Genomic DNA, 25,280 nt, shown 5'->3' with positions numbered 1-25,280 from the left:
TGTAAAATGATACATGCAGGCAACAGCTTGAGATCCATACTAAGTATAAAGTGGCCGCAGCCGTCATTGTAAGGCGTTCGTCGTTGGACTGCAGGCCTTTGTTTGCAGTAGGCGTCTGTTTAGGATCCGCGTCGCGGCGTATGATAATCCAGTGTTACGTCCAGCAGAGACGGGCCAGCAGCGTACGTCAGATTACATTCTGCTGCCCCTTCTCTCGCTGTCACACCACGATGGTGCTACTTTAGATTCTTCACAAGGAAGAACTCTTGCCTATTTCTTGCCTTTTCGTAGATGCGCAAACGCTTGTTCACGTTAATGGTTTGTTTTACACTGACACTAAAATCACAGGCCTTGCAGAACGTCTGAGCACCAAATGTTGTCTTTTTTGTTACTTCCAAAAGCATCGTATTACCTCAGTGCATCAAGCTTTTATAACTAACCAATAAACCTGATCTTGGAACATGTCGATCGCCGTCTCTGTTGTGTTAAGTTTGCAAACTTTAATCTTGCAAAAGAATGAAAGAACAAGCTTTTTTTGCAGCGTATGTACGTGATTTGCATGATTGTTTTATGAATGGCAGTATTTAACAAAGCAATTGTGCAGAACGGCAAAATAAATATAAAGGAGAGCTGGCTGGAAGCATCACAGCATGAAAAGTCTAAACGGATTAGTGACACCTTCAAGTCTTTGCACTTGGTGGGTAAGCAACTCCTTGAAGAGTCTTGCCAGTGAGGTAGAACTTAATACCCAACCTGAAAAGCAAATCTAATTTCACACAACGAGCAGGTCAGGTATGTCGTCGTTCTCCGCACGCTTTTTGGCAGCGTCACGCTGATGTGTGAGGAATCCTATTCGGGGACCTTCTTGCGCCTATGCATTGAGGACCGGACTCATAGGATGCATGGATAGTAACATCAGACAGGCACCATAGCCGTTGTGTCCTGGGGGGTCACCTTGCCCGGACGGGTCTTGTCCTTCAAAACACAGCTACGCATGCAGAGGTGGCAGGCGGCGCAGAATGAGTTGCAGCATGGAAGGAACCTACAAACACTGCTTCTCCAGATGAACCAACCTGGTGACCAGCAGCACCAAAACAGGATGGCCACTCCTACCACGAGCCCCAGAATAACGTACAGGTAGAGGAGTGAGGTGTATGACCTTCTGTCTGGCAGGACAAAATAAAGGCATCATGCAACGGAGTAAGGCAGTGTTATCAGCCCCTTGCCTGGGACTCAAACTGTCAGAAACATTGTGGAGGCGAAGGTCTGTAATGTTAGGAAGTGACAAGCTGTGTCATCCAGCTACATCAATCATGCAATGTTTAGCTAACACAAGCGGTACTCCCATGCCTTACAGGTGTTACAGTGACACTAACTCTCCTAAGAACGCAGATCTTTTTGGAACATCATTTAAAACATGTCAATCTATGTCTTATGTCTTCTTCTGACTTTGCTGGATTATAAGCAAGCAGACAGATAGAAGGTAGTCTATTTACCTGCAGTCGGTCCGTGATGGTGGCCGCTGTCCGCACCATGCGGCTTGTGCTTCCCTGCACCCCCACAGCTCTGGTTTAATGATGCTGCCTCTAGCAGCGCTGAAGTTGCAGTTTGGGTGCTTAATATTTCTCCGGGAATTCCGGTCCCCATCAAACCTAACCAAGGAAAAAAACCCATTAATGTTGATACGTTGTTTTGTTTTATTTCGAGAAAACATGAAGATGTCCTGTTCATTTAGTAATTAATTACATCCACATCACGGCCCCCATACACCTCTCAAGCTGCTCCCACACCGATTGCCAAAAAACAAGCTCTGAAGACTGATTAACTTGGAGAACCTCATTCCAAAAGATAGAGTTAAGTATTGTTAATCTAGTCAAGCTATCTCCTTTCAGCTCAGGTAAGCCACTAAAAAAAAACCTCCAAACCAACCCCTCCATCAAATCTATAGAACCCTTGTAAAACACGCATGTAGCCGGCTTGCATACACCATGCCTGTCGTATGGCCTGCAGAACAGGGAAGTAAAGCCTCTATCGGACGTGACATCTCCGCCTGGCATACCTCTGCTCTTCCCTGCTCTTCCGTCAGCAGATAAGGGCATGCAGTTCGCAGGGGGCCTGCCGGACTGATCACTCCCATCACCACAATTATCTATGTTCTTGGAGTCGCACACCAAGCTGGAGGGGATGCATTTACCATTCTGACAGTGGAAGTATGGCTCTGAGCTGCATTCAGAGACGTTCAGACCTGAAGATTAAAACAATACGTTACACCAAATAAGTCACAGAACGGGTTTGCTCCTTTCTAGAATACTTCTTTTTTTGCTAAAAAGTTAAAAAATGCACAGCATCAGCACAACCGAGAATGTAAACCTTAGAATAGCCCCAGGTGAGTGGCAGGAACAGCATTTTATTAACAGCTAAATACATTTTATTTTAGTCAGTGGCTGCACAGGATTAAAATGTCTAAGAAGATGAAAAGCAATCATATAGATTGTCAAACATAGTAATGGTTCAGTAAGTACTAAATCTAGCGATGATCCAAATATTCGTATTATATCAAAAGTACTCAAATCATCCGCTATAAGAGGAAACAGTAGGTCTGGACAGTTTGCACGAATAAATCACAAATCATGTCGGAGATCTGACAAAACGTACCTTTTCAAACTTGTTTGCACTTACCTATTCTGAAAGAAGTGAAATCACCAACAAAATCCACTCTGGGTTGCTGGCCTCTGGTGACCAGGCGTAACGTCAGATAATTGCCAGTGGACAGAACCGGCCGGGGGATTGTCTTTCCGCAAAGAGGAGTCCCTAAAGGTTCTGAACTCAGGTCCTTGCCATCATAAAACTGGACGTAGGAGCCGGCATTGCAGGGGTCATGGACCGTTCCCGGGCCCTTGGTGGTGTCAGCATGTTGTGCACCGTTTGCCCCTGGTCCAGGTGTGGGACTATTTGACATGCGCAGCAGGCTGTAGACCAAGAAGAAACGGAACTGGAACTGAACTTTGTCCTTCGATGCAGAAGCTTGCATGGTCAGTCGGCAGTCCGTGCCCATGGTGACAAAATAGTATTTCCTGGACTCCCCGTGTGAATTTACAATCATTCCGTCTCCTTTAATTGTTTGGCCACAAAAGTCTACCAGGTTCACTGTGTGAGTCAAACAAATAAACCACATGATATAAAAGACAATATATAATAGAAAGAGTAAAGAACGCAACATCAAGTGAAAACTAAGATAAGGACAGTTACACAAACGCTTCAAACGTGAACGACTCCCCACGAGGAATTCAAATGTCCAAACCTACAAGCGGTGCATGCGCGGCTGGAGCGGAAATTATATATATATATAATTATACATACTGAAAGGAGAGAGAGGGGAAACCAAAAAGCGTCCTGTGGTGTGTGCAGTTTGTAAATGAATCCATAGTGTGTGTCCGTCACAGGATAAGGAGAGAGAAATGGAAACGTTTATTTCCAGCACCCTACAGGTTTATTTTTTGGATTGAAGACCTAACGGTCGTGGAGAAAATAAAAGGCACCCCCAGTTTTGGCAGAGCACATCACCACGGTAACTTGATTTACCGCCATCAAACATTTACTGCCTTGGTGTCCACGGGAGATGCCTCCTGGAATCTGCGCATGCTGTGAGAATTGGGGGTAGTTCAATCTCACCTCGAACCAACAAAGTGACGTCATGACAAAGAAAAGATAAGAAAACAAAAGTCGAGGAGAGAATCAGAGACGACTATTATTCCTAATAACTGTTATTCCTGTAAAAATCACACTTTGCTGCGCTGTAACAAACCAATGTGACAAAACGTGGCGAATCAATGACTGGAGATCGTATTCAATGTGGTTACGATGGAGATATGACCTCGTAAAAGGCCTTATCTGCCCTCACACACGCTGCCGTATCGCAAAGACCCAGACCTGGCTTATACCAACGATGAATCGAGATCGTTTATTGTAAAGGTGATTCACAAAGAAACACGTGGGTTCCGCTGTACGCCCTACCAGGGCCCGAGGCGAGCGCGCCCAAACAAGCGAGCCAAACTCCGCTATCTATGGGCCGCGCTGCAAAGAGCTGATCTGCGGGTGGTGTGGGCTCCGGGACAGTTGGGCAATGATTTATCTGAATATTCAAAGATGAGACACCCTGCGCGGTACAGGCAATCCGCGTATGTACAAACATACTGCCGCCATATTTAAACCTGATCTTGCCTGGGACACGCATCATGTGGAGCAGCATTTCTCAATCCCTATGTCTCTGAAACACGACTGATATCATCTGCTTCCACATACTGGGAACCAACCTGGGAGAGGTCCCTCTGCGATCCGCCGCACCGCGGTGGTGTGTGACCGTATCCGTGGAGCACGAACGTCTCCTATAACCAACTATCCCTATTTACCTCAAAACGGCAACAAGAAAACTAAACAGCAAAAGCGTTTATGGAGATCTAAAGAGCGAAGCTGCTGCATTACAGAGTAAACTTCCAGATCTAGTAACACAGAAACACAATAAAAACACCCAAAAAAGTGCTATACATTCGACACAACGCACAGTAACATTTCAAGAATATTTTTTCTTTTAACGTGAAGGAACAGATGTCCCCTGCGGCGCAGTAACAGGCGACTGGAAGAACGTCTATCTGCCCCGTTACCTACCTGTTCCTATGGGGGACGCCACTTGCATCATAAAACTCAGCAGAACAAATAATTGTGACAGCAGCTGTAAAGTCTTCGTGTTGTCGGGAGCCATCTTCACATTCCTCTTAAGCGTCAGAGACTCCGAAGCGAAGGGTGCGGAGAGCGCTCTCGAAGCATGCAACAGCTGTGGTCCGGGGCAAGTATCTGCCCCACGGTTACAACCAGGGTGATCGCTGAGGACACCAGCGCTGGATTGTTATTCACAAAGCTTTTCTCTTTGTGAGTGCGGCGGACCCTTAAGCATTGTCTAACCCCCTTTTATGGTCTGGAATTGTGATTCCATGTAGCCATGGAAACGATGGGAGTTTAATGGAGGGATGGAGAGGAGGGGGTAATAAACACTTTTCCATCCTACTGGGCATTACGGACACGCAGGTGGCAGTGCCGTGTCTCATGACTGGTGGACGGCCTCTACTGTAGCTTCAGCACTGCAACCAGCTTTAAAAGTTCTGCCCTTAATAAAATGTGTCTATTCATAACTCTCAGGCAGCAAAAGTGATACGGAAGCACGTACATGCGCAACGCAGAGCGGATGTCTGCCTTCGTTACACTATTTCATAGCATGGAAGGCCACTGAATATCACCTTATAAATTCACATAAAATAAACATAATATAATGGAAGACCACTGAATATCACCTTATAAATTCACATAAAATAAACACATAATATAATGGAAGGCCACTGAATATCATCTTATAAATTCACATAAAATAAACACATAATATAACGGAAGGCCACTGAATATCACCTTATAAATTCACATAAAATAAACATAATATAATGGAAGGCCACTGAATATCATCTTATAAATTCACATAAAATAAACACATAATATAATGGAAGGCCACTGAATATCACCTTATAAATTCACATAAAATAAACACATAATATAATGGAAGGCCACTGAATATCACCTTATAAATTCACATAAAATAAACACATAATATAATGGAAGGCCACTGAATATCACCTTATAAATTCACATAAAATAAACACATAATATAATGGAAGACCACTGAATATCATCTTATAAATTCACATAAAATAAACACATAATATAATGGAAGGCCACTGAATATCCATCTTATAAATTCACATAAAATAAACATATAATATAACGGAAGGCCACTGAATATCACCTTATAAATTCACATAAAATAAACACATAATATAATGGAAGGCCACTGAATATCCATCTTATAAATTCACATAAAATAAACGCATAATATAATGGAAGGCCACTGAATATCACCTTATAAATTCACATAAAATAAACACATAATATAACGGAAGGCCACTGAATATCATCTTATAAATTCACATAAAATAAACACATAATATAACGGAAGGCCACTGAATATCCATCTTATAAATTCACATAAAATAAACGCATAATATAATGGAAGGCCACTGAATATCATCTTATAAATTCACATAAAATAAACGCATAATATAATGGAAGACCACTGAATATCCATCTTATAAATTCACATAAAATAAACACATAATATAACGGAAGGCCACTGAATATCATCTTATAAATTCACATAAAATAAACACATAATATAACGGAAGATCACTGAATATCACCTTATAAATTCACATAAAATAAACACATAATATAATGGAAGACCACTGAATATCCATCTTATAAATTCACATAAAATAAACACATAATATAATGGAAGGCCACTGAATATCCATCTTATAAATTCACATAAAATAAACGCATAATATAATGGAAGGCCACTGAATATCATCTTATAAATTCACATAAAATAAACGCATAATATAATGGAAGACCACTGAATATCACCTTATAAATTCACATAAAATAAACGCATAATATAATGGAAGACCACTAAATATCACCTTATAAATTCACATAAAATAAACACATAATATAATGGAAGACCACAGAATATCCATCTTATAAATTCACATAAAATAAACACATAATATAACGGAAGATCACTGAATATCACCTTATAAATTCACATAAAATAAACACATAATATAATGGAAGGCCACTGAATATCCATCTTATAAATTCACATAAAATAAACGCATAATATAATGGAAGGCCACTGAATATCACCTTATAAATTCACATAAAATAAACACATAATATAATGGAAGGCCACTGAATATCACCTTATAAATTCACATAAAATAAACACATAATATAACGGAAGGCCACTGAATATCATCTTATAAATTCACATAAAATAAACGCATAATATAACGGAAGGCCACTGAATATCATCTTATAAATTCACATAAAATAAACGCATAATATAATGGAAGGCCACTGAATATCACCTTATAAATTCACATAAAATAAACACATAATATAATGGAAGACCACTGAATATCCATCTTATAAATTCACATAAAATAAACACATAATATAACGGAAGATCACTGAATATCACCTTATAAATTCACATAAAATAAACACATAATATAATGGAAGGCCACTGAATATCACCTTATAAATTCACATAAAATAAACACATAATATAATGGAAGACCACTGAATATCATCTTATAAATTCACATAAAATAAACGCATAATATAATGGAAGATCACTGAATATCCACCTTATAAATTCACATAATATAAACACATAATATAATGGAAGGCCACTGAATATCCACCTTATAAATTCACATAAAATAAACACATAATATAACGGAAGGCCACTGAATATCCATCTTATAAATTCACATAAAATAAACATAATGGAAGGCCACTGAATATCCATCTTATAAATTCACATAAAATAAACATAATATAATGGAAGACCACTGAATATCACCTTATAAATTCACATAAAATAAACACATAATATAATGGAAGGCCACTGAATATCACCTTATAAATTCACATAAAATAAACACATAATATAATGGAAGGCCACTGAATATCCACCTTATAAATTCACATAAAATAAACACATAATATAATGGAAGACCACTGAATATCACCTTATAAATTCACATAAAATAAACACATAATATAACGGAAGACCACTGAATATCACCTTATAAATTCACATAAAATAAACGCATAATATAATGGAAGACCACTGAATATCACCTTATAAATTCACATAAAATAAACGCATAATATAATGGAAGGCCACTGAATATCATCTTATAAATTCACATAAAATAAACGCATAATATAACGGAAGACCACTGAATATCACCTTATAAATTCACATAAAATAAACACATAATATAACGGAAGACCACTGAATATCACCTTATAAATTCACATAAAATAAACATAATATAATGGAAGACCACTGAATATCCATCTTATAAATTCACATAAAATAAACACATAATATAACGGAAGACCACTGAATATCATCTTATAAATTCACATAAAATAAACACATAATATAACGGAAGGCCATTGAATATCCACCTTATAAATTCACATAAAATAAACGCATAATATAATGGAAGACCACGGAATATCATCTTATAAATTCACATAAAATAAACACATAATATAATGGAAGGCCACTGAATATCACCTTATAAATTCACATGAAATAAACACATAATATAACGGAAGGCCACTGAATATCATCTTATAAATTCACATAAAATAAACACATAATATAATGGAAGGCCACTGAATATCATCTTATAAATTCACATAAAATAAACGCATAATATAAAGGAAGGCCACTGAATATCATCTTATAAATTCACATAAAATAAACACATAATATAATGGAAGGCCACTGAATATCACCTTATAAATTCACATAAAATAAACACATAATATAACGGAAGACCACTGAATATCATCTTATAAATTCACATAAAATAAACACATAATATAACGGAAGACCACTGAATATCCACCTTATAAATTCACATAAAATAAACACATAATATAATGGAAGACCACTGAATATCATCTTATAAATTCACATAAAATAAACACATAATATAATGGAAGGCCACTGAATATCCACCTTATAAATTCACATAAAATAAACACATAATATAACGGAAGGCCACTGAATATCCACCATATAAATTCACATAAAATAAACGCATAATATAATGGAAGGCCACTGAATATCACCTTATAAATTCACATAAAATAAACGCATAATATAATGGAAGGCCACTGAATATCATCTTATAAATTCACATAAAATAAACACATAATATAATGGAAGACCACTGAATGTCATCTTATAAATTCACATAAAATAAACACATAATATAACGGAAGGCCATTGAATATCATCTTATAAATTCACATAAAATAAACACATAATATAATGGAAGACCACTGAATATCATCTTATAAATTCACATAAAATAAACACATAATATAATGGAAGGCCACTGAATATCATCTTATAAATTCACATAAAATAAACACATAATATAATGGAAGGCCACTGAATATCCACCTTATAAATTCACATAAAATAAACGCATAATATAATGGAAGGCCACTGAATATCATCTTATAAATTCACATAAAATAAACACATAATATAACGGAAGGCCACTGAATATCATCTTATAAATTCACATAAAATAAACACATAATATAATGGAAGATCACTGAATATCCATCTTATAAATTCACATAAAATAAACACATAATATAATGGAAGACCACTGAATATCCATCTTATAAATTCACATAAAATAAACATAATATAATGGAAGACCACTGAATATCCATCTTATAAATTCACATAAAATAAACACATAATATAATGGAAGACCACTGAATATCCATCTTATAAATTCACATAAAATAAACACATAATATAATGGAAGACCACTGAATATCCATCTTATAAATTCACATAAAATAAACATAATATAATGGAAGACCACTGAATATCCATCTTATAAATTCACATAAAATAAACACATAATATAATGGAAGACCACTGAATATCCACCTTATAAATTCACATGAAATAAACACATAATATAATGGAAGACCACTAAATATCACCTTATAAATTCACATAAAATAAACACATAATATAATGGAAGGCCACTGAATATCATCTTATAAATTCACATAAAATAAACACATAATATAATGGAAGACCACTGAATATCCATCTTATAAATTCACATAAAATAAACGCATAATATAATGGAAGGCCACTGAATATCATCTTATAAATTCACATAAAATAAACACATAATATAATGGAAGACCACTGAATATCACCTTATAAATTCACATAAAATAAACACATAATATAACGGAAGACCACTGAATATCATCTTATAAATTCACATAAAATAAACATAATATAACGGAAGGCCACTGAATATCATCTTATAAATTCACATAAAATAAACATAATATAATGGAAGACCACTGAATATCATCTTATAAATTCACATAAAATAAACGCATAATATAATGGAAGACCACTGAATATCATCTTATAAATTCACATGAAATAAACACATAATCTAATGGAAGGCCACTGAATATCCATCTTATAAATTCACATAAAATAAACACATAATATAATGGAAGATCACTGAATATCCACCTTATAAATTCACATAATATAAACACATAATATAATGGAAGGCCACTGAATATCCACCTTATAAATTCACATAAAATAAACGCATTATATAATGGAAGGCCACTGAATATCACCTTATAAATTCACATAAAATAAACACATAATATAATGGAAGACCACTGAATATCATCTTATAAATTCACATAAAATAAACACATAATATAATGGAAGACCACTGAATATCCACCTTATAAATTCACATAAAATAAACGCATAATATAATGGAAGACCACTGAATATCCATCTTATAAATTCACATAAAATAAACGCATAATATAATGGAAGACCACTAAATATCACCTTATAAATTAACATAAAATAAACGCATAATATAATGGAAGGCCACTGAATATCACCTTATAAATTCACATAAAATAAACGCATAATATAATGGAAGGCCACTGAATATCCACCTTATAAATTCACATAAAATAAACACATAATATAATGGAAGGCCACTGAATATCATCTTATAAATTCACATAAAATAAACGCATAATATAATGGAAGACCACTGAATATCACCTTATAAATTCACATAAAATAAACACATAATATAACAGAAGACCACAGAATATCACCTTATAAATTCACATGAAATAAACACATAATATAATGGAAGGCCATTGAATATCATCTTATAAATTCACATAAAATAAACGCATAATATAATGGAAGACCACTGAATATCATCTTATAAATTCACATAAAATAAACGCATAATATAATGGAAGACCACTGAATATCATCTTATAAATTCACATAAAATAAACGCATAATATAATGGAAGGCCACTGAATATCATCTTATAAATTCACATAAAATAAACACATAATATAATGGAAGGCCACTGAATATCACCTTATAAATTCACATAAAATAAACACATAATATAACGGAAGACCACTGAATATCACCTTATAAATTCACATAAAATAAACGCATAATATAATGGAAGACCACAGAATATCCACCTTTATAAATTCACATAAAATAAACATAATATAATGGAAGGCCATTGAATATCATCTTATAAATTCACATAAAATAAACACATAATATAACGGAAGGCCACTGAATATCACCTTATAAATTCACATAAAATAAACATAATATAATGGAAGACCACTGAATATCACCTTATAAATTCACATGAAATAAACACATAATATAATGGAAGACCACTGAATATCCATCTTATAAATTCACATAAAATAAACATAATGGAAGGCCACTGAATATCATCTTATAAATTCACATAAAATAAAAACATAATATAACGGAAGACCACTGAATATCCATCTTATAAATTCACATAAAATAAACACATAATATAATGGAAGGCCATTGAATATCCACCTTATAAATTCACATGAAATAAACACATAATATAATAGAAGACCACTGAATATCCATCTTATAAATTCACATAAAATAAACACATAATATAATGGAAGACCACTGAATATCCATCTTATAAATTCACATAAAATAAACGCATAATATAATGGAAGACCACTGAATATCCATCTTATAAATTCACATAAAATAAACGCATAATATAATGGAAGGCCACTGAATATCCATCTTATAAATTCACATAAAATAAACACATAATATAATGGAAGGCCACTGAATATCACCTTATAAATTCACATAAAATAAACACATAATATAATGGAAGATCACTGAATATCCACCTTATAAATTCACATAAAATAAACGCATAATATAATGGAAGACCACTGAATATCACCTTATAAATTCACATAAAATAAACGCATAATATAATGGAAGGCCATTGAATATCCACCTTATAAATTCACATGAAATAAACACATAATATAACGGAAGGCCACTGAATATCCATCTTATAAATTCACATAAAATAAACACATAATATAACGGAAGGCCACTGAATATCATCTTATAAATTCACATAAAATAAACGCATAATATAATGGAAGACCACTGAATATCACCTTATAAATTCACATAAAATAAACGCATAATATAATGGAAGGCCACTGAATATCACCTTATAAATTCACATAAAATAAACACATAATATAACGGAAGGCCACTGAATATCATCTTATAAATTCACATAAAATAAACGCATAATATAATGGAAGACCACTGAATATCACCTTATAAATTCACATAAAATAAACACATAATATAATGGAAGGCCACTGAATATCACCTTATAAATTCACATAAAATAAACGCATAATATAATGGAAGGCCACTGAATATCATCTTATAAATTCACATAAAATAAACACATAATATAATGGAAGGCCACTGAATATCACCTTATAAATTCACATAAAATAAACACATAATATAACGGAAGGCCACTGAATATCACCTTATAAATTCACATAAAATAAACGCATAATATAACGGAAGGCCACTGGTGCAACCTGAAGTGTAGAAGCCCCCTGAGCTCCGTGCGCTGCCCTTCCTGCGACACATACACTACGGTTACAATATACATTCAACATAGAAGTGATTCTGGTGCAAAGTTTTACCGTCGATTTCATTGGTTGCCATGGAGACAAGACTTTTCATAATTTGCCCCAGAAGCGTTTTGCTTACCGCTCTGAAACGCGCGGCGGATTCTCGCACGCTCCGCATCTCCCTTCTGCTGAGCTGGGGCCATGTTGCCGGAGGTCACCAAATGGTTAACACCTGTGAAAAGCCCCTGCAGGCTCCCTGGGGTGAGCAGCCCTCGGGGGCCAGGAGTCCTATTCACACCATTATGGGTCACTGAAAAGGATTAACACCTCAAGGTTTGGGGTAGATAATCCCCCCTCAGTGTATGTAATGGGGGTACTGTTACCGCAGGGTTGGGATAGATAATCTCCCCTCAATGTAAATTATGAGGGTACTTTTACCTCAGGGTTGGGGTAGATAATCCCCCCTCAGTGTATGTAATGGGGGTACTGTTACCGCAGGGTTGGGACAGATAATCTCCCCTCAATGTAAATTATGAGGGTACTGTTACCTCAGGGTTGCGGTAGATAATCCCCCCTCATTGTAAATTATGGTGGTACTGTTACCTCAGGGTTGGGGTAGATAATCTCCCCTCGGTTTATGTTACGGGGGTAATTTTACTTGAGGGTTGGTGTAGATAATCTCCCCTCAGTGTATGTTATGGGGGTACTGTTGCATCAGGGCTGGGGTAGATAATCTCCCCTCGGTTTATGTTACGGGGTAATTTTACCTCAGGGTTGGTGTAGATAATGTCCCCTCAGTGTATGTTATGGGGGTACTGTTACCTCAGGGTTGGGGTAGATAATCTCCCCTCGGTTTATGTTACGGGGTAATTTTACCTGAGGGTTGGTGTAGATAATCTCCCTTCAGTGTATGTTATGGGGGTACTGTTACCTCAGGGTTGGGGTAGATAATCTCCCCTCGGTTTATGTTACGGGGTAATTTTACCTCAGGGTTGGGGTAGATAATCTCCCCTCAGTGTATGTTATGGGGGTACTGTTACCTCAGGGCTGGGGTAGATAATCTCCCCTCAGTGTAAATTATGGGGGCAAAATTACCGCAGAGTTGGGGTAGATAATCTCCCCTCAGTGTAATTTATTGGTGTGCTGTTACCGCAGGGTTGGAGTAGATAATTTCCCCTCAGTGTAAATCATTGCGGTACCGTTACCTCAGCATTAGGGTAGATAACCTCCCCTCAGTATAAACTATAGGGGTATTGTTCTTCCTGCGGTGGGGTCAGTAATCTTCGTTGAGTCCAGTTTGCGCAGGTACCTTTGCCCCCTCAGTGCACGCACAGCGGGATAGACAGACGACTAAACACTGCCACAGATTTCCACTCACGGGTGGGCGGGACTGCATAGAACCCGCGCTGGCGTCTCATTGGCCGGATTTTCCGTGACATCATGACGAATACGTGCTGCGGTGACAGTTAAGCGTCAGCAGCGACAGGAGCTTGCGGCCTAGCTTCCGATAGACTCCCCGGCCTTTCCCGATAGGGTACCGCCTGCCCGTTTTCGAAGCGCTGTAGCTTCCGGCTTCTTCTGTCACACCGGGTCCCCGACATTATGGCGCCGCGACTCCAGCTGGAGAAAGCTGCCTGGCGGTGGGCGGACACAGTGAGACCCGAAGACGTGGGGCAGGAGCACATCGAAACGGCTTACCGGGTCCGCCTGGAGCCCTGCGTCCGGGGCGTGTGCAGGTACCAAGTCTCAGAACCCAGCATTGGGCTGCTATCTGCAGGGAATAAAAGTACAGGCCCTGCGAAGCAGAAAGGCGGGCGCAGCCGAGAGCGCCGGAGATATCGTCCGCTAGACCTGCTCCAAGTACCAAAATCACGTGTGGGCAGAGCCACGGCTTCATTTAGTATTTTAAGCCTGTCCTGGGGGGTCTTGTGCTCTACATGCTGTATAGGATCCCTCAGTGACTTAATCACCTCTGTGCTGCGTCCAGCGGTGTAACGCCGGCGCGGGGAGGTGGGGAGCGGTGTAACGCCGGCGCGGGGAGGTGGGGAGCGGTGTAACGCCGGCGCGGGGAGGTAGGGAGCGGTGTAACGCCGGCGTGGGGACGTGGGGAGCGGTGTAACGCCGGCGCGGGGAGGTGGTTATAACGCCGGCGCGGGGAGGTGGGGGAGCGGTGTAACGCCGGCGCGGGGAGGTGGGGGAGCGGTGTAACGCTGGCGTGGGGAGCGGTGTAACGCCGGCGCGGGGAGGTGGGGAGCGGTGTAACGCCGGCGCGGGGAGGTGGGGGGGCGGTGTAACGCCGGCGCGGGGAGGTGGGGGGGCGGTGTAACGCCGGCGCGGGGAGGTGGGGGAGCGGTGTAACGCCGGCGCGGGGAGGTGGGGGAGCGGTGTAACGCCGGCGCGGGGAGGTGGGGGAGCGGTGTAATGCCGGCGTGGGGAGCGGTGTAACGCCGGCGCGGGGAGGTGGGTGGGCGGTGTAACGCCTCCGCGGGGTGCAGGGAGGTGGGGTGGTTGGTGTCCTGGATTCCCCCCCCACGCCAGTTTTGATTAGAACGTTTTGCGTGCGCGTGTGGCTGTCGCGCATCTCTGGCCAACTGAGGAGCCGGGAAGGAGCAGGTTGAGAAGGAGTTCTGATGGCTCCGTGCAGAGTTGTTGAAAAGAGAATATATTTCCTGGAGCTGAGCCGCTTCCCCACCACGGCCACCGAGCACAAGCAGTGCCTCGTGTTCTGTAAAATGCCCCTGCTTGAAAATACTCAAATAAAGCTCTGTCTTGTTTCAGCGGTGATTATAAGCATTCACCTGACCGTATACTTTACCTGCGCCCGTCTTTCTGCTCTGGTACCTAAAGCTTTATATTGCCGGCCGCGGGTAACATACTAACTGGCCGGCCTCTCCGTGTAGGGGGCGTTGGGGACGCTGGCCCGTGTCGCTGCGCGTGTCAGGGACGCGCTTCTCCTGCGGGTTCCCGGGGGTAATCCTGTTTCTTGGTGTCCTTTAGGAGAAACTGTAAAGGAAATCCAAACTGTTTAGTGGGGCTCGGTGAGCACGTCTGGCTCGGTGAGATTGATGAGAACAGCTTTCACAACATCGATGACCCAAACAGCGAGAGGAGGAAGAAGGTAGGTGCCTTCAGAGAGTAACGGTACCCAAGCTATCCGCGCACGCTGCTCGGCACAGGATGACTCAATGCCGCGTCCTGAAATGAGAAACATGTCTCGCGCTCTGTCGTTAACAGGACACGTTTGTTGGTTTGACCAATTTGGGGGCCACTTGTTACGTGAACACGTTTGTCCAAGTGTGGTTTCTTAACATGGAGTTCCGCAGAGCTCTGTATCTGTACGAGAATTTGCGGAGCGTGGCCAAGGCCGAGGAGTGCATCCAGGAGGATAAAGGTGCGTCTGGAGGCTGCGGGCCGTTTTGCTGCAGACACGCGCATGCTGCGTACCTTCGCTGTGTTTAATGCGGTCGACCGTGTATCTTCCCTCCAGAGTACGAGCCCCAGTCCGTCTGCGAGCAGCTCCAGTACTTGTTTGCTTTACTGCAAAACAGCAACAGGCGGTACATCGATCCATCTGGGTTCATCAAAGCTCTCGGCCTGGACACCGGACAACAACAGGTGATTGCCTTTGAATTTTCTGCCCAAACGGGGCAAATCGACGCATGTGTCTGACGCTAACTGGGTTTACTTACTGCTTTCAGGACGCCCAGGAATTCTCCAAGTTGTTTATGTCTCTGCTGGAGGACACTTTGTCTAAACAGCAGAATCCAGATGTAAGAAACATTATTCAGAATCAGTTCTGTGGACAGTGTGCTTATGTCACAGTGTAAGTTATGGGTTTGTACTTATCTCGTGACCCGTGGAGGGTTAGTGCGGGAGTGAGGATGCTCGGTGACTGTCTGGGGATGCGTTTGGTTAGAGATCATAGAGAAACCTAGTGTGTGTAGAGCAGTGACTGTTTGGTTTGAATGTCGTGGTTTGTCTTATCACAGCTGCAGTCTCTGTGGCCGGGAATCTAAGTGCGTCTCCAAGTTTTATGAGTTGGAACTGAATATCCAGGGACACAAGCAACTCACGGACTGCATCGCCGAATTCCTCAAGGTACTGTGTGATCAGACTCGGGATAGAGGGGAGGTATTTTCATCCCAGCAACCCCTAAGACTGTTTTCCCGGATAGGAAGAAAGGCTGGAGGGTGACAATCGCTATTTCTGCGAGAACTGCCAGAGTAAGCAGAACGCTACGAGAAAGATTCGCTTGCTTGATCTGCCGCCGACGCTCAATCTGCAGCTGATGCGTTTTGTGTTTGACAGGTGAGCTGCTGCCGTACGGCTGTAGGATTACGTATTGCTGCCCAATGGAGTTATCTTTTCTAAATATTTAATCTGCGTTTCACAGGCAAACGGGTCATAAGAAGAAGCTGAATACATACATCGGGTTTTCAGAGACTCTGGACATGAACCCATCTTTAGAGGGGACTGGTTGGTGCCATTTATTATTTTAGATTAGATTAGTCTCTGCATGGGTTTGTTTTAAATATCAGGGGCCCAAGAACAACTTTTAAATGCTGCAAGTGATCTCCAGAGCGATATAATAAAGATTCAGACGTTTATATACTTCTGATCGTCTCATAGTAAGTTAATGCTGAGTTTTGCAATTCAGCAAAATTCATTCAGGGACCAAGTGGAAGCACGGTATTTCTGTATCAGGAAGGTGCCAGAAGTTAGGGTTCCATCTAACAACCTATGTGTAGGAATAGTAATAGTGAGGATCGGGCTCTGGAACAGGGGGACTCGGACAAGCCCCGGGAGGCAGGAACGCAGCAGGGTCAGATAATGTAATGAAAGACGATATGGAGGTGCCTGAGGACTCTCATAGCAGAAATCTGTCATATAAGTGATGTCATCAAAGTTATGATGGTATAGTCTTCTCTCTGCGTCCTCTAAGTAGATCAGAGGTTTGACACACAAGCCAACCTCGTACAGTGTTTGTGTGAGAACAGATAGGGACCACGTTTAGAAAGAGACTCTGGTTTGCTGACAGAAAGCTTCTGTAATAAATCTGAGTCAACGTGTAGAATATATCCTGCACTAACCACAGCTGCAAATGTGCCGGAGTCGGGTCAACAGATGGTTTACTTTGTGTCATGTCTCCCCCAGACGGAAGGTTTGTGTACGACCTGAGTGCGGTCCTTATACACAGAGGAGTGAGTGCGTACTCTGGCCATTACATCGCTCATGTGAAGGATCCTCAAACTGGCGAATGGTATAAATTCAACGACGAAGAGATAGAGAAGATGGAGGGCAAGAAACTTCAGCTAGGGATTGAGGAGGATCTAGGTAAAGCCTTTAAGTTGTGAGTGCAATTTTTAACATCTAACTTTATTTAGCAATATTTCCCCATGTGGCACATGTCTCTCCGTGTGATGGTGAAGCCTATCAGACAAGCTTTTCCCATAACACAGGAACCGCCGGTTGGCGGGATGGGTGAATATCGTTCCGTGTCATTCCCAGTGGGAGGTGGTGGCTCTCCCTATACAGGTAACGATATGGGAGGCTTCTGGTGTTAGTGGTATCTTCAACATTTGGGGTGCCCTGGGGCTTGTATCTGCCCTCCCAGACTCTCCATCTTGGTTGGTCAGGAACCTCCCTGTGGGCTGAAGGCTCATTCCATCTCTACAATGCGGATGTCTGGGCAGAGGCAGAGGATGGACCTGCAGGTCAAATCCACAAAGCTGCTGTTGGGTAGAACCACGTATCTTCATTGAATGTTGTCGGTTAAAGATTGTGGTTCTTCAATCCCTTCTCTTTCCCTAAAGGGTCCCCCAAGTCTCCCCCTGCTGCACCGGGAATGGCGTGGAAACGGAACGTTACCGGAGCTTTTCCTCTAATTTCTCGAGGCGCACTACCCCCCCCCAATAAACTGTTTACATTTATATTTATTTCTATGCTCGTTATAACATGGCTGCTGCAACCTATAGGTGGCCGGTTCTGCCCATACCTGCTATGGGAAATAAGGAGAAGAGAATTTCGATTTGTGGCTTCTTCTGTAAATTGTGTGAAGCCGAAACAAGCTGCATGTTATATAAATGCGGATAAACCCTGCTTATCTGAGACCGGTTTCCGAATTATCTGAGACCGGTTTCCGAGTTTCTTGAATTGTGAGGCTCCTTGGCATGATTAATGTTAGCGTCCTCCATGTGGCCACCACCTGATCCCATGTCTGTGGCCTGCTGAGTTCCGCGCAGGCTGTGCTAATGCTTGATGTGAGGAGGATGAATATTGATGCCTCGCTCAGCACCGCTATGCCGTCTTATATTGACTGCTCTTTGTACCCTGATACCCACAGAGCAGTCTAAAGCCCCAGCACGCAAACCTAAATGTGCCAAAGGCATCCACTGTTCCCGCAACGCGTACATGTTGGTTTATCGGCGAAAGTCGGATGAGAAAGAGGATGTACCTTTTGAGGTGCCAGGTAAGCTATTGAGAGGGTTTCTGGTTGTGTGCTGTGCATGGAATGTCTGGGGCTGCCATGTTTGGGTACAAAATGAATCATGGACCCTTTGATTAGAATATTGGGGGGACATCACAGTGAGCGTTAACATTTCTTACACAACCTTCAGCTGTCACGGACATTAATGATGTGCTGAAAGCGGATTTTCAGATTGAGACGTGCTTTTATCTAACCGGCTAATATACGGGTAATCCCCGGCGCTCGTAGAAATGTCTGCCGTTTCGCGAATGTGTGATCTGTGTAACACCACGTGGAGGTTAAAAGTCTGTCTCCCGCGGGTAACCGGACCCTCTGACTGTCTCTGGTTCTCTCGCCCGTCTCGCAGCTTTCCTGCAGAAGCTGGTGGAACTGGATAACTGCAAGTTTGAGGAATGGTGCGTGGAGATGTCTGAGATGCGCAGAGAAAGCGTAGACAAAGGGAAAGCCAAGCATGAGGAGGTGAAGGAGCTGTACCAGAGGTTACCTGCTGGAGCTGGTCTGTAAGATATTTTAATACTGCCTTTAGCGTCAGGCCGTCTGCATGTCTTGCTCGCTGTGCTGGGGGTTGGGGTTTAGAGCATGAGAGGTTCTGGGGGTTCAATCTCACGAAGTCACGGTTATATGCGAGGCTGCAGTCCGACGCATGTGTACGTGTGCCTCGGGGGGTCTCTTATGGTAGAGCCTCCTTTCCGGCTCCTAACCTACAGCAGCCTTAAGCTTCAAAAATAACGTAAGATTTGTGGCGGAGGCGGACGCGCCACGATTCCAGCGCTCGCTCCGGCGGCTGCTCTCCTCCGGCCGGCATGCACCTGGCCTGCTCTCCATTCATTTGCTGTGAGGTTTTTATATTTTAAAGCTTGTGATTGAATTATTGAAAGAGTGAACGATATCTCTGCCCTGCGACATGCTGTGTGTGTTATCTGGGGTGGGGGGGGGCATTGTTTTCATTCTAATGTTCTGATTTATTCTTGTGCCGGGGCTGTCTACAGAGTACTTGAGCTTTTCTATTATCACATAACGCAAGAATTTGCCTTTTTTTATCTGATCTGATTTAAAACACAAATTTTCTTGCTATGTGCCGTTTTCTATTTGAGCTTCTTAACCCGCGACAGACACTAATTTAGTAACGGCTGATTATGTGTTAAATTATATCGGTTTTATTGCAAATTAAATGTTTCATTCACTGGAGGGTTTTTTAACGAACTGTCTAATATTTCCCTTCCTTTTTGCGAAGAGGTTTTCTCCTGCCGCGCGTCTTATCGGGATGTCCTCTCTGATTTAGGGGACGCCTATGAGTTTGTGTCTCTGGAATGGCTCCAGAAATGGCTGGATGAGTCCACACCGACCAAAGCCATTGACAACTCCAAATGGCTGTGCCCACACGGCAAGCTACACCCTGACAAGACTTCCATGATGAAGCGGATCTCTGCGTACGCAGCAGAAATATTTTACCAGCGATACGGGGGAGGCCCTCGCCTCAAAGGTGAGCGTCGCCCATCTTTCCCATTCTCTGAAGGGCATCTCCCGGCACAGGCCCGTCTTAGTTGGGTGTCTGCGGACGGGGCCTGTTTTATGCCCCTGTGTCATCTGTCCGTCTCCCGTTCCAGCTGACGCGTTGTGCAAGAGCTGTGTGGTGGAGCGGTGCCGGCTTCTTCGCCTGAAGAACCAGTTAAATGAAGATTATAAAACCATATGTAACTTGGTGAAGGTTACGGCCAGCAGGTAGAGACTCTTATTCATGAATTCGTTCTCCTAATGTGGCTGTGTCTAGAGTTTTGCATTTGTCGTTGAATGATGGAGGGGTTAATGCTTGGGGGGATGTGTCTGAATCATATAGGGGTCTGGCGGCCACGTTTTAATTTCTCTTTTTCAATAAGTGCGTTTAGCTGTAGGCCCGAGGTGGCGATCACTTATGGCTCGGTGCCACGTTTCTAATGCCACGACTGCAGATAACGGGATTTTGTTTTACTTCCAGTGATGAAGGCTTTTGGGTTGGGAAGGCATCGCTGCGACGCTGGCGCCAGTTGGCGTCCGAGCAGCTGGGTCAGCAGGATGATGAACTGGATACGAGCAATGGGAATGTTAATGGAGACGCGCCGAAGATGGGTAAGGTCACCACGTGTGTAGGGATGGCAGCTTGGGGCTGCCGCTGTGGCTTCTGTACTGTAAAAGTGCTTTATTGTTACGCTTTCCGCTCCTTCAGATTCAGATGATTTGCCTGAAGAAAAGAAAGAAAGTGAGCCGGAGCTTGGCTTTAATGAAGACATCGTTTGCGAGCACGGTGAGATGTTTTGTGCTTTGCGTATCCACTGGTCTGTGTTGGGTTTGGATGTCCTGTGTACGTGGCATCCGGCCGGCGCGCTTGGAGGATTTGCGCTTGTTTTACCGATTTAATGCGTCTTTTAGGTGGGCTCTGCACTGGTGAAAGTGAGAGGAAAGTGATAACGGATGAAGCGTGGTACAAACTGAAGGTGTACTTCCCTAGTGCTCCAGAATTTCGGCACAACCAGGAGTCCTGTTCCCAGTGCAAGGTATTTCCAAGAATACAATAGTCCTTCGCGCTCCGCTGCAAGCAGGGGTTTTACGCGCCAGAGCAAGATTCTTGGGGAATGTCCTGAGAATTCTGGATTTCTGTATCTCTTGTGACAGAAATGGATCTGCCTGTTTGGGTTCCCCCCCCCTAGGTTTTAGAAATGGAAGGTGAGAAGAATGAAGCCCTCCATAAGATGATGGCAAGCGAGCAGAAAGCAGCCCTTTTCAACCTCTTCCAGGACAAGAACAGGCCGTCGGCCGCCAACTGGCCTCAGGTATCTGGTGACTCCGAGTATCCTGAGCCGTTTTCTCCCGCCGGAGCCTTTTGTCTCGGTGAAAGGCTCTGGGGAGACGTATAATATAATATAAATAAATATAATGAAAGGCTACACCGCGTGCATTCCACCGACGCTTTAACGTCCTTTTACCAGGAGATTTCCGAGCTCTACGTCGTCTCGCAGTTTTTTGTGGAAGAGTGGCGAAAGTTTATACGGTAAGCGAGTAGTTTTTGGGGGCAGCCGCTGTATTTTATGTGTCGTGTAAAGCAGTTTGAGGAATTTAGATGTTTTGTTTCTGAGACAGGAGGCCAACGAGATGCAGCCCTGTGTTGTCCCTGGGTAACAGCATCCTCCTGTGTCCGCACGGGGGCATCATGTTCACGTTTTCCAACATGACCAACGAAGACGCCAGGCTGTGAGTCTCTTTTCGAGAGTAATCCATCCAACGTGAAGCGCCATCCCAAATAATGCGTCCTACCCTTTCTTTGGCACAGTGTAGCTCTCTTATGGCCTGAAGAATGGGAAATCATGCGGAAGCTCTTTATCGTCGATTACTCGATAAGGATTAGCAGATCGTTTGTGACGGAGGGCGATGGGATTGTAGCTGCGCAGTATGTGTCCGAGCCAGGTAGGTGCTTTGTACCGCGGGACAGCCATTTAAATAAATCCTCCTTCGGCACTCTCGCCATCATGTATCCAAAAAGATCCTCCTGTTAGGCGACTTGGGCTTTAAAAGTCTGCAGACGTGTGTGAATTCTGTGCCGGAGCCCGCAGGCACCCGCTGTGTTTGTTAGGAACGGGCATTGCTGGGAAATGCAGGTTTTCCTTCTAAAAGCTGCTTTAATCTGTTTGTCTTCATTTCAGAGATGTGTCCAGACTGCCGGGAAGGGCTGCTATGTCAGCAGCAGAGGGACATGCGCGAATACGCCCAGGCAACAATCTACATCCACAAAGTGGTGGATAACACAAAGGTGTGCGCTTATTTTCATGATATCATGCATCAGGGGCTTGTTACTTGTCGATTTTAGCCTGACCCGTGCGCTCCCGTCCCGTAGGTGATGAAGGAGGCTGCTCCCGAGCTGAATGTCAGCAGTTCCGAGCCCGAGGATGAAAAAGATGATCCGCGACCCGAAGGGGAGATTGATCCAGATTTCCACCAGGTGCCATTATTTTACCTGCCCCGTACCTGGCTCTCTTGGGACCTCGCGGTCTTTACTCTTACACCCATTCTGTTTCTGCAGACAAACGGAGGAGTGAAGCGTCAGAAGGTGTCCAGCCAGGGCCACGTTTCCCACCACAAGCAGGGCATCCGGCGCAGCACGCGGAATAGGAAGGTGCGGGGAGAAAAGGCTTTGCTGGTCTCTGCCAACCAGACCTTAAAGGATTTGAAAATCCAGGTAATTCAGTCTGAATGTAATGTTGGCGAGGAGGCGGTAAGAGGATATAAATGTGACAACACGCGCTTTCTATAGAACGTTCTGTCTATACAGACAGCTTTGCGTGCTCTATGCCGATGTGTCCCGTGTGTCGTTTCTTTAGATCATGCACGCGTTCTCAGTGGCTCCGTTCGACCAGAACTTGTCCATTGAGGGGAAGGTGTTGAGTGATGACTCCGCCACTCTCGGTGACCTGGGGATCATTCCAGAATCTGTGATTTTATTAAAGGTACGAATGTGTCCGGCACTCTGAGATACAGAGTAGTTTATCTGTTAAGAAATCTCCGGCCTTTATGGATTTTCCTTTGGTCTGCAGGCAGATGAACCGATTGCAGACTACGCTGCCATAGATGATGTGATGCAAGGTAAGTAACGCAGGGTATTTATAACAGCGTTCCGGTCTGGGGAGGAATCATAATGTTCTGTTTGGAGTAAATCATCGGGATGAGATTATGCACGTATTGGCCGTTTGGGTAATGGTTGAAATATGTATATTTTGACATTTTCCTAATATCTGTGTATTCGTCTCTCCCCAGTTTGTATGCCAGAGGAAGGATTTAAAGGTAAGTTGTTGACACGTTTCTATGGCGACTTACGGGAATATATTACTTAGAGCAACTCTTGCGTAAAAGCGAGACTTTTGTCAGAATGGCCTGAATTCGTTAACACAGTTGTTTTCTTTATTTGCCAGGAACGGGTCTTCTTGGGCACTGACGCAGGGTTCAGCTCGTAGCGCGGAGCACCGCGGTGTTTCCGTTCAGACCGAAGACATCGGCTTTCCCAGGAGGCCTTTCTTCCAGATTCATCTCCCACTCCAAATGCCTTATGACTACAGCAGATTGCACTGATGGACTGCCGAGCGAGACGACGGGATAAATGGATTTTTTATATGTACATAAAGGAGAAAATAAAGTGTATCATGTTGAGGATCAGCCGCCATAAAACTTTTTACATAGAGAATTAAGGGGAAATAGTTTTATGATTCTTAGACTTATGTCTCGCAGCGAGGGTCTCCAGGCGGCCGACGACAGACTTTCGTATTTAAATGGTGGACTTGGCCGGTTCCTGCGGGTCCTGCGCGGCGGTGGGCAGGTGCGCCGAGCTGCTGCCGGTACACGGCCTGCTGGTGAGCGTTATGCAGTCACTCTGTGTGTTATGTGATCAGACGCGGTATGAATAAAGCCTGTGAAATGCACCGGACACGACACGTCTTCCAGAGTCTGCTTTCCGAGCCGGCCGGTGGGAGCCGAGACGTTCACTCTCGTTTAGTCCGTGCGTCACGTTTAGGACGGCTGCGGCTCTCGAGGCGTTTGGGGGAATCTGTCGCTAGTCTGCAGATCACTTTAAAACGTTTTTTCTACGTGTAGCTGTTCTGTGTTTTTGTCTTTTTAGTACAAGAACCGTTTCTCCTGTTTCCTCTGTATTTTTACTCTTGTTTAAAAAAAATAAATAAATAAACTTGGGGTGGAATCGAGATGAAGATGATTGGCTGCGGCTGGTCATGGATTCCTCGTTGCCCGTTTGCAGGACTTTTCCGGCTCTGCGTCTCGCGCCCGGGGGGGAATTAAAGACTCTTTTCAGAAGAATCCCGCGGCCGGCCCGGCTCCCGTCTGGCGGTCGGGAGGAACGTTTACATGCGTAACGCTTGGCGGCCATGTCTGTCTGCGGTCTGTAACATGTTCTATCGTTTTTGCAATAATGTACATGCTTCGTGCATTGCTATCTCATGTAGCATGCGAATAAAGGCGGTGAGAAGGCGCA

General features: G+C 42.5%; 2 protein-coding genes across 2 annotated transcripts; one reads left to right on the top strand and one right to left on the bottom strand.

Annotated features, from left to right (window-relative positions):
- Positions 1 to 110: 110 nt before the first annotated feature.
- LDLRAD2 (low density lipoprotein receptor class A domain containing 2) lies at positions 111 to 14,387 on the bottom strand. Its single transcript, XM_053451574.1, has 8 exons — positions 14,325 to 14,387; positions 14,165 to 14,240; positions 12,926 to 13,096; positions 4,666 to 4,851; positions 2,680 to 3,147; positions 2,060 to 2,245; positions 1,497 to 1,652; positions 111 to 1,166 (listed from the first exon to the last, which is right to left on the bottom strand). The coding sequence occupies exons 1-8, from the start codon at positions 14,385 to 14,387 to the stop codon at positions 916 to 918; spliced, it is 1,557 nt and encodes a 518-aa protein (XP_053307549.1). The 3' UTR covers positions 111 to 915.
- On the top strand, positions 14,250 to 24,719 carry USP48 (ubiquitin specific peptidase 48). The gene is made up of 27 exons (XM_053452503.1): positions 14,250 to 14,522; positions 15,784 to 15,904; positions 16,021 to 16,177; positions 16,274 to 16,401; positions 16,485 to 16,609; positions 16,776 to 16,884; positions 16,961 to 17,094; positions 17,180 to 17,262; positions 17,941 to 18,120; positions 19,130 to 19,255; positions 19,620 to 19,769; positions 20,556 to 20,756; positions 20,881 to 20,995; positions 21,249 to 21,379; positions 21,477 to 21,554; positions 21,680 to 21,804; positions 21,958 to 22,080; positions 22,237 to 22,298; positions 22,388 to 22,498; positions 22,578 to 22,711; positions 22,948 to 23,054; positions 23,139 to 23,243; positions 23,325 to 23,480; positions 23,623 to 23,748; positions 23,836 to 23,884; positions 24,056 to 24,082; positions 24,211 to 24,719. The coding sequence occupies exons 1-27, from the start codon at positions 14,389 to 14,391 to the stop codon at positions 24,231 to 24,233; spliced, it is 3,120 nt and encodes a 1,039-aa protein (XP_053308478.1). The 5' UTR covers positions 14,250 to 14,388; the 3' UTR covers positions 24,234 to 24,719.
- The last annotated feature ends 561 nt before the right edge of the window (positions 24,720 to 25,280 follow it).

The sequence above is a fragment of the Spea bombifrons genome, chromosome 12 (genome assembly GCF_027358695.1).
Source record: "Spea bombifrons isolate aSpeBom1 chromosome 12, aSpeBom1.2.pri, whole genome shotgun sequence".
Taxonomy (NCBI): Eukaryota; Metazoa; Chordata; class Amphibia; order Anura; family Pelobatidae; genus Spea; species Spea bombifrons.
This window is presented reverse-complemented; position numbering and strand designations above follow the sequence as displayed.

What these genes read in the sequence shown, in the direction of transcription:
- USP48 (XM_053452503.1), top strand. Translation starts at nt 14,389, where the DNA reads ATGGCGCCGCGACTCCAGCTGGAGAAAGCTGCCTGGCGGTGGGCGGAC. An exon ending in GGGAGGCCCTCGCCTCAAAG is followed by an intron (nt 20,757 to 20,880) that starts GTGAGCGTCGCC and finishes CTCCCGTTCCAG; the next exon opens with CTGACGCGTTGTGCAAGAGC. An exon ending in AATCTGTGATTTTATTAAAG is followed by an intron (nt 23,749 to 23,835) that starts GTACGAATGTGT and finishes TTTGGTCTGCAG; the next exon opens with GCAGATGAACCGATTGCAGA.
- LDLRAD2 (XM_053451574.1), bottom strand. Translation starts at nt 14,387, where the DNA reads ATGTCGGGGACCCGGTGTGACAGAAGAAGCCGGAAGCTACAGCGCTTC. An exon ending in GGCGTCCCCCATAGGAACAG is followed by an intron (nt 3,148 to 4,665) that starts GTAGGTAACGGG and finishes TGACTCACACAG; the next exon opens with TGAACCTGGTAGACTTTTGT. An exon ending in AAGAGCAGGGAAGAGCAGAG is followed by an intron (nt 1,653 to 2,059) that starts GTATGCCAGGCG and finishes TTCCTTGGTTAG; the next exon opens with GTTTGATGGGGACCGGAATT.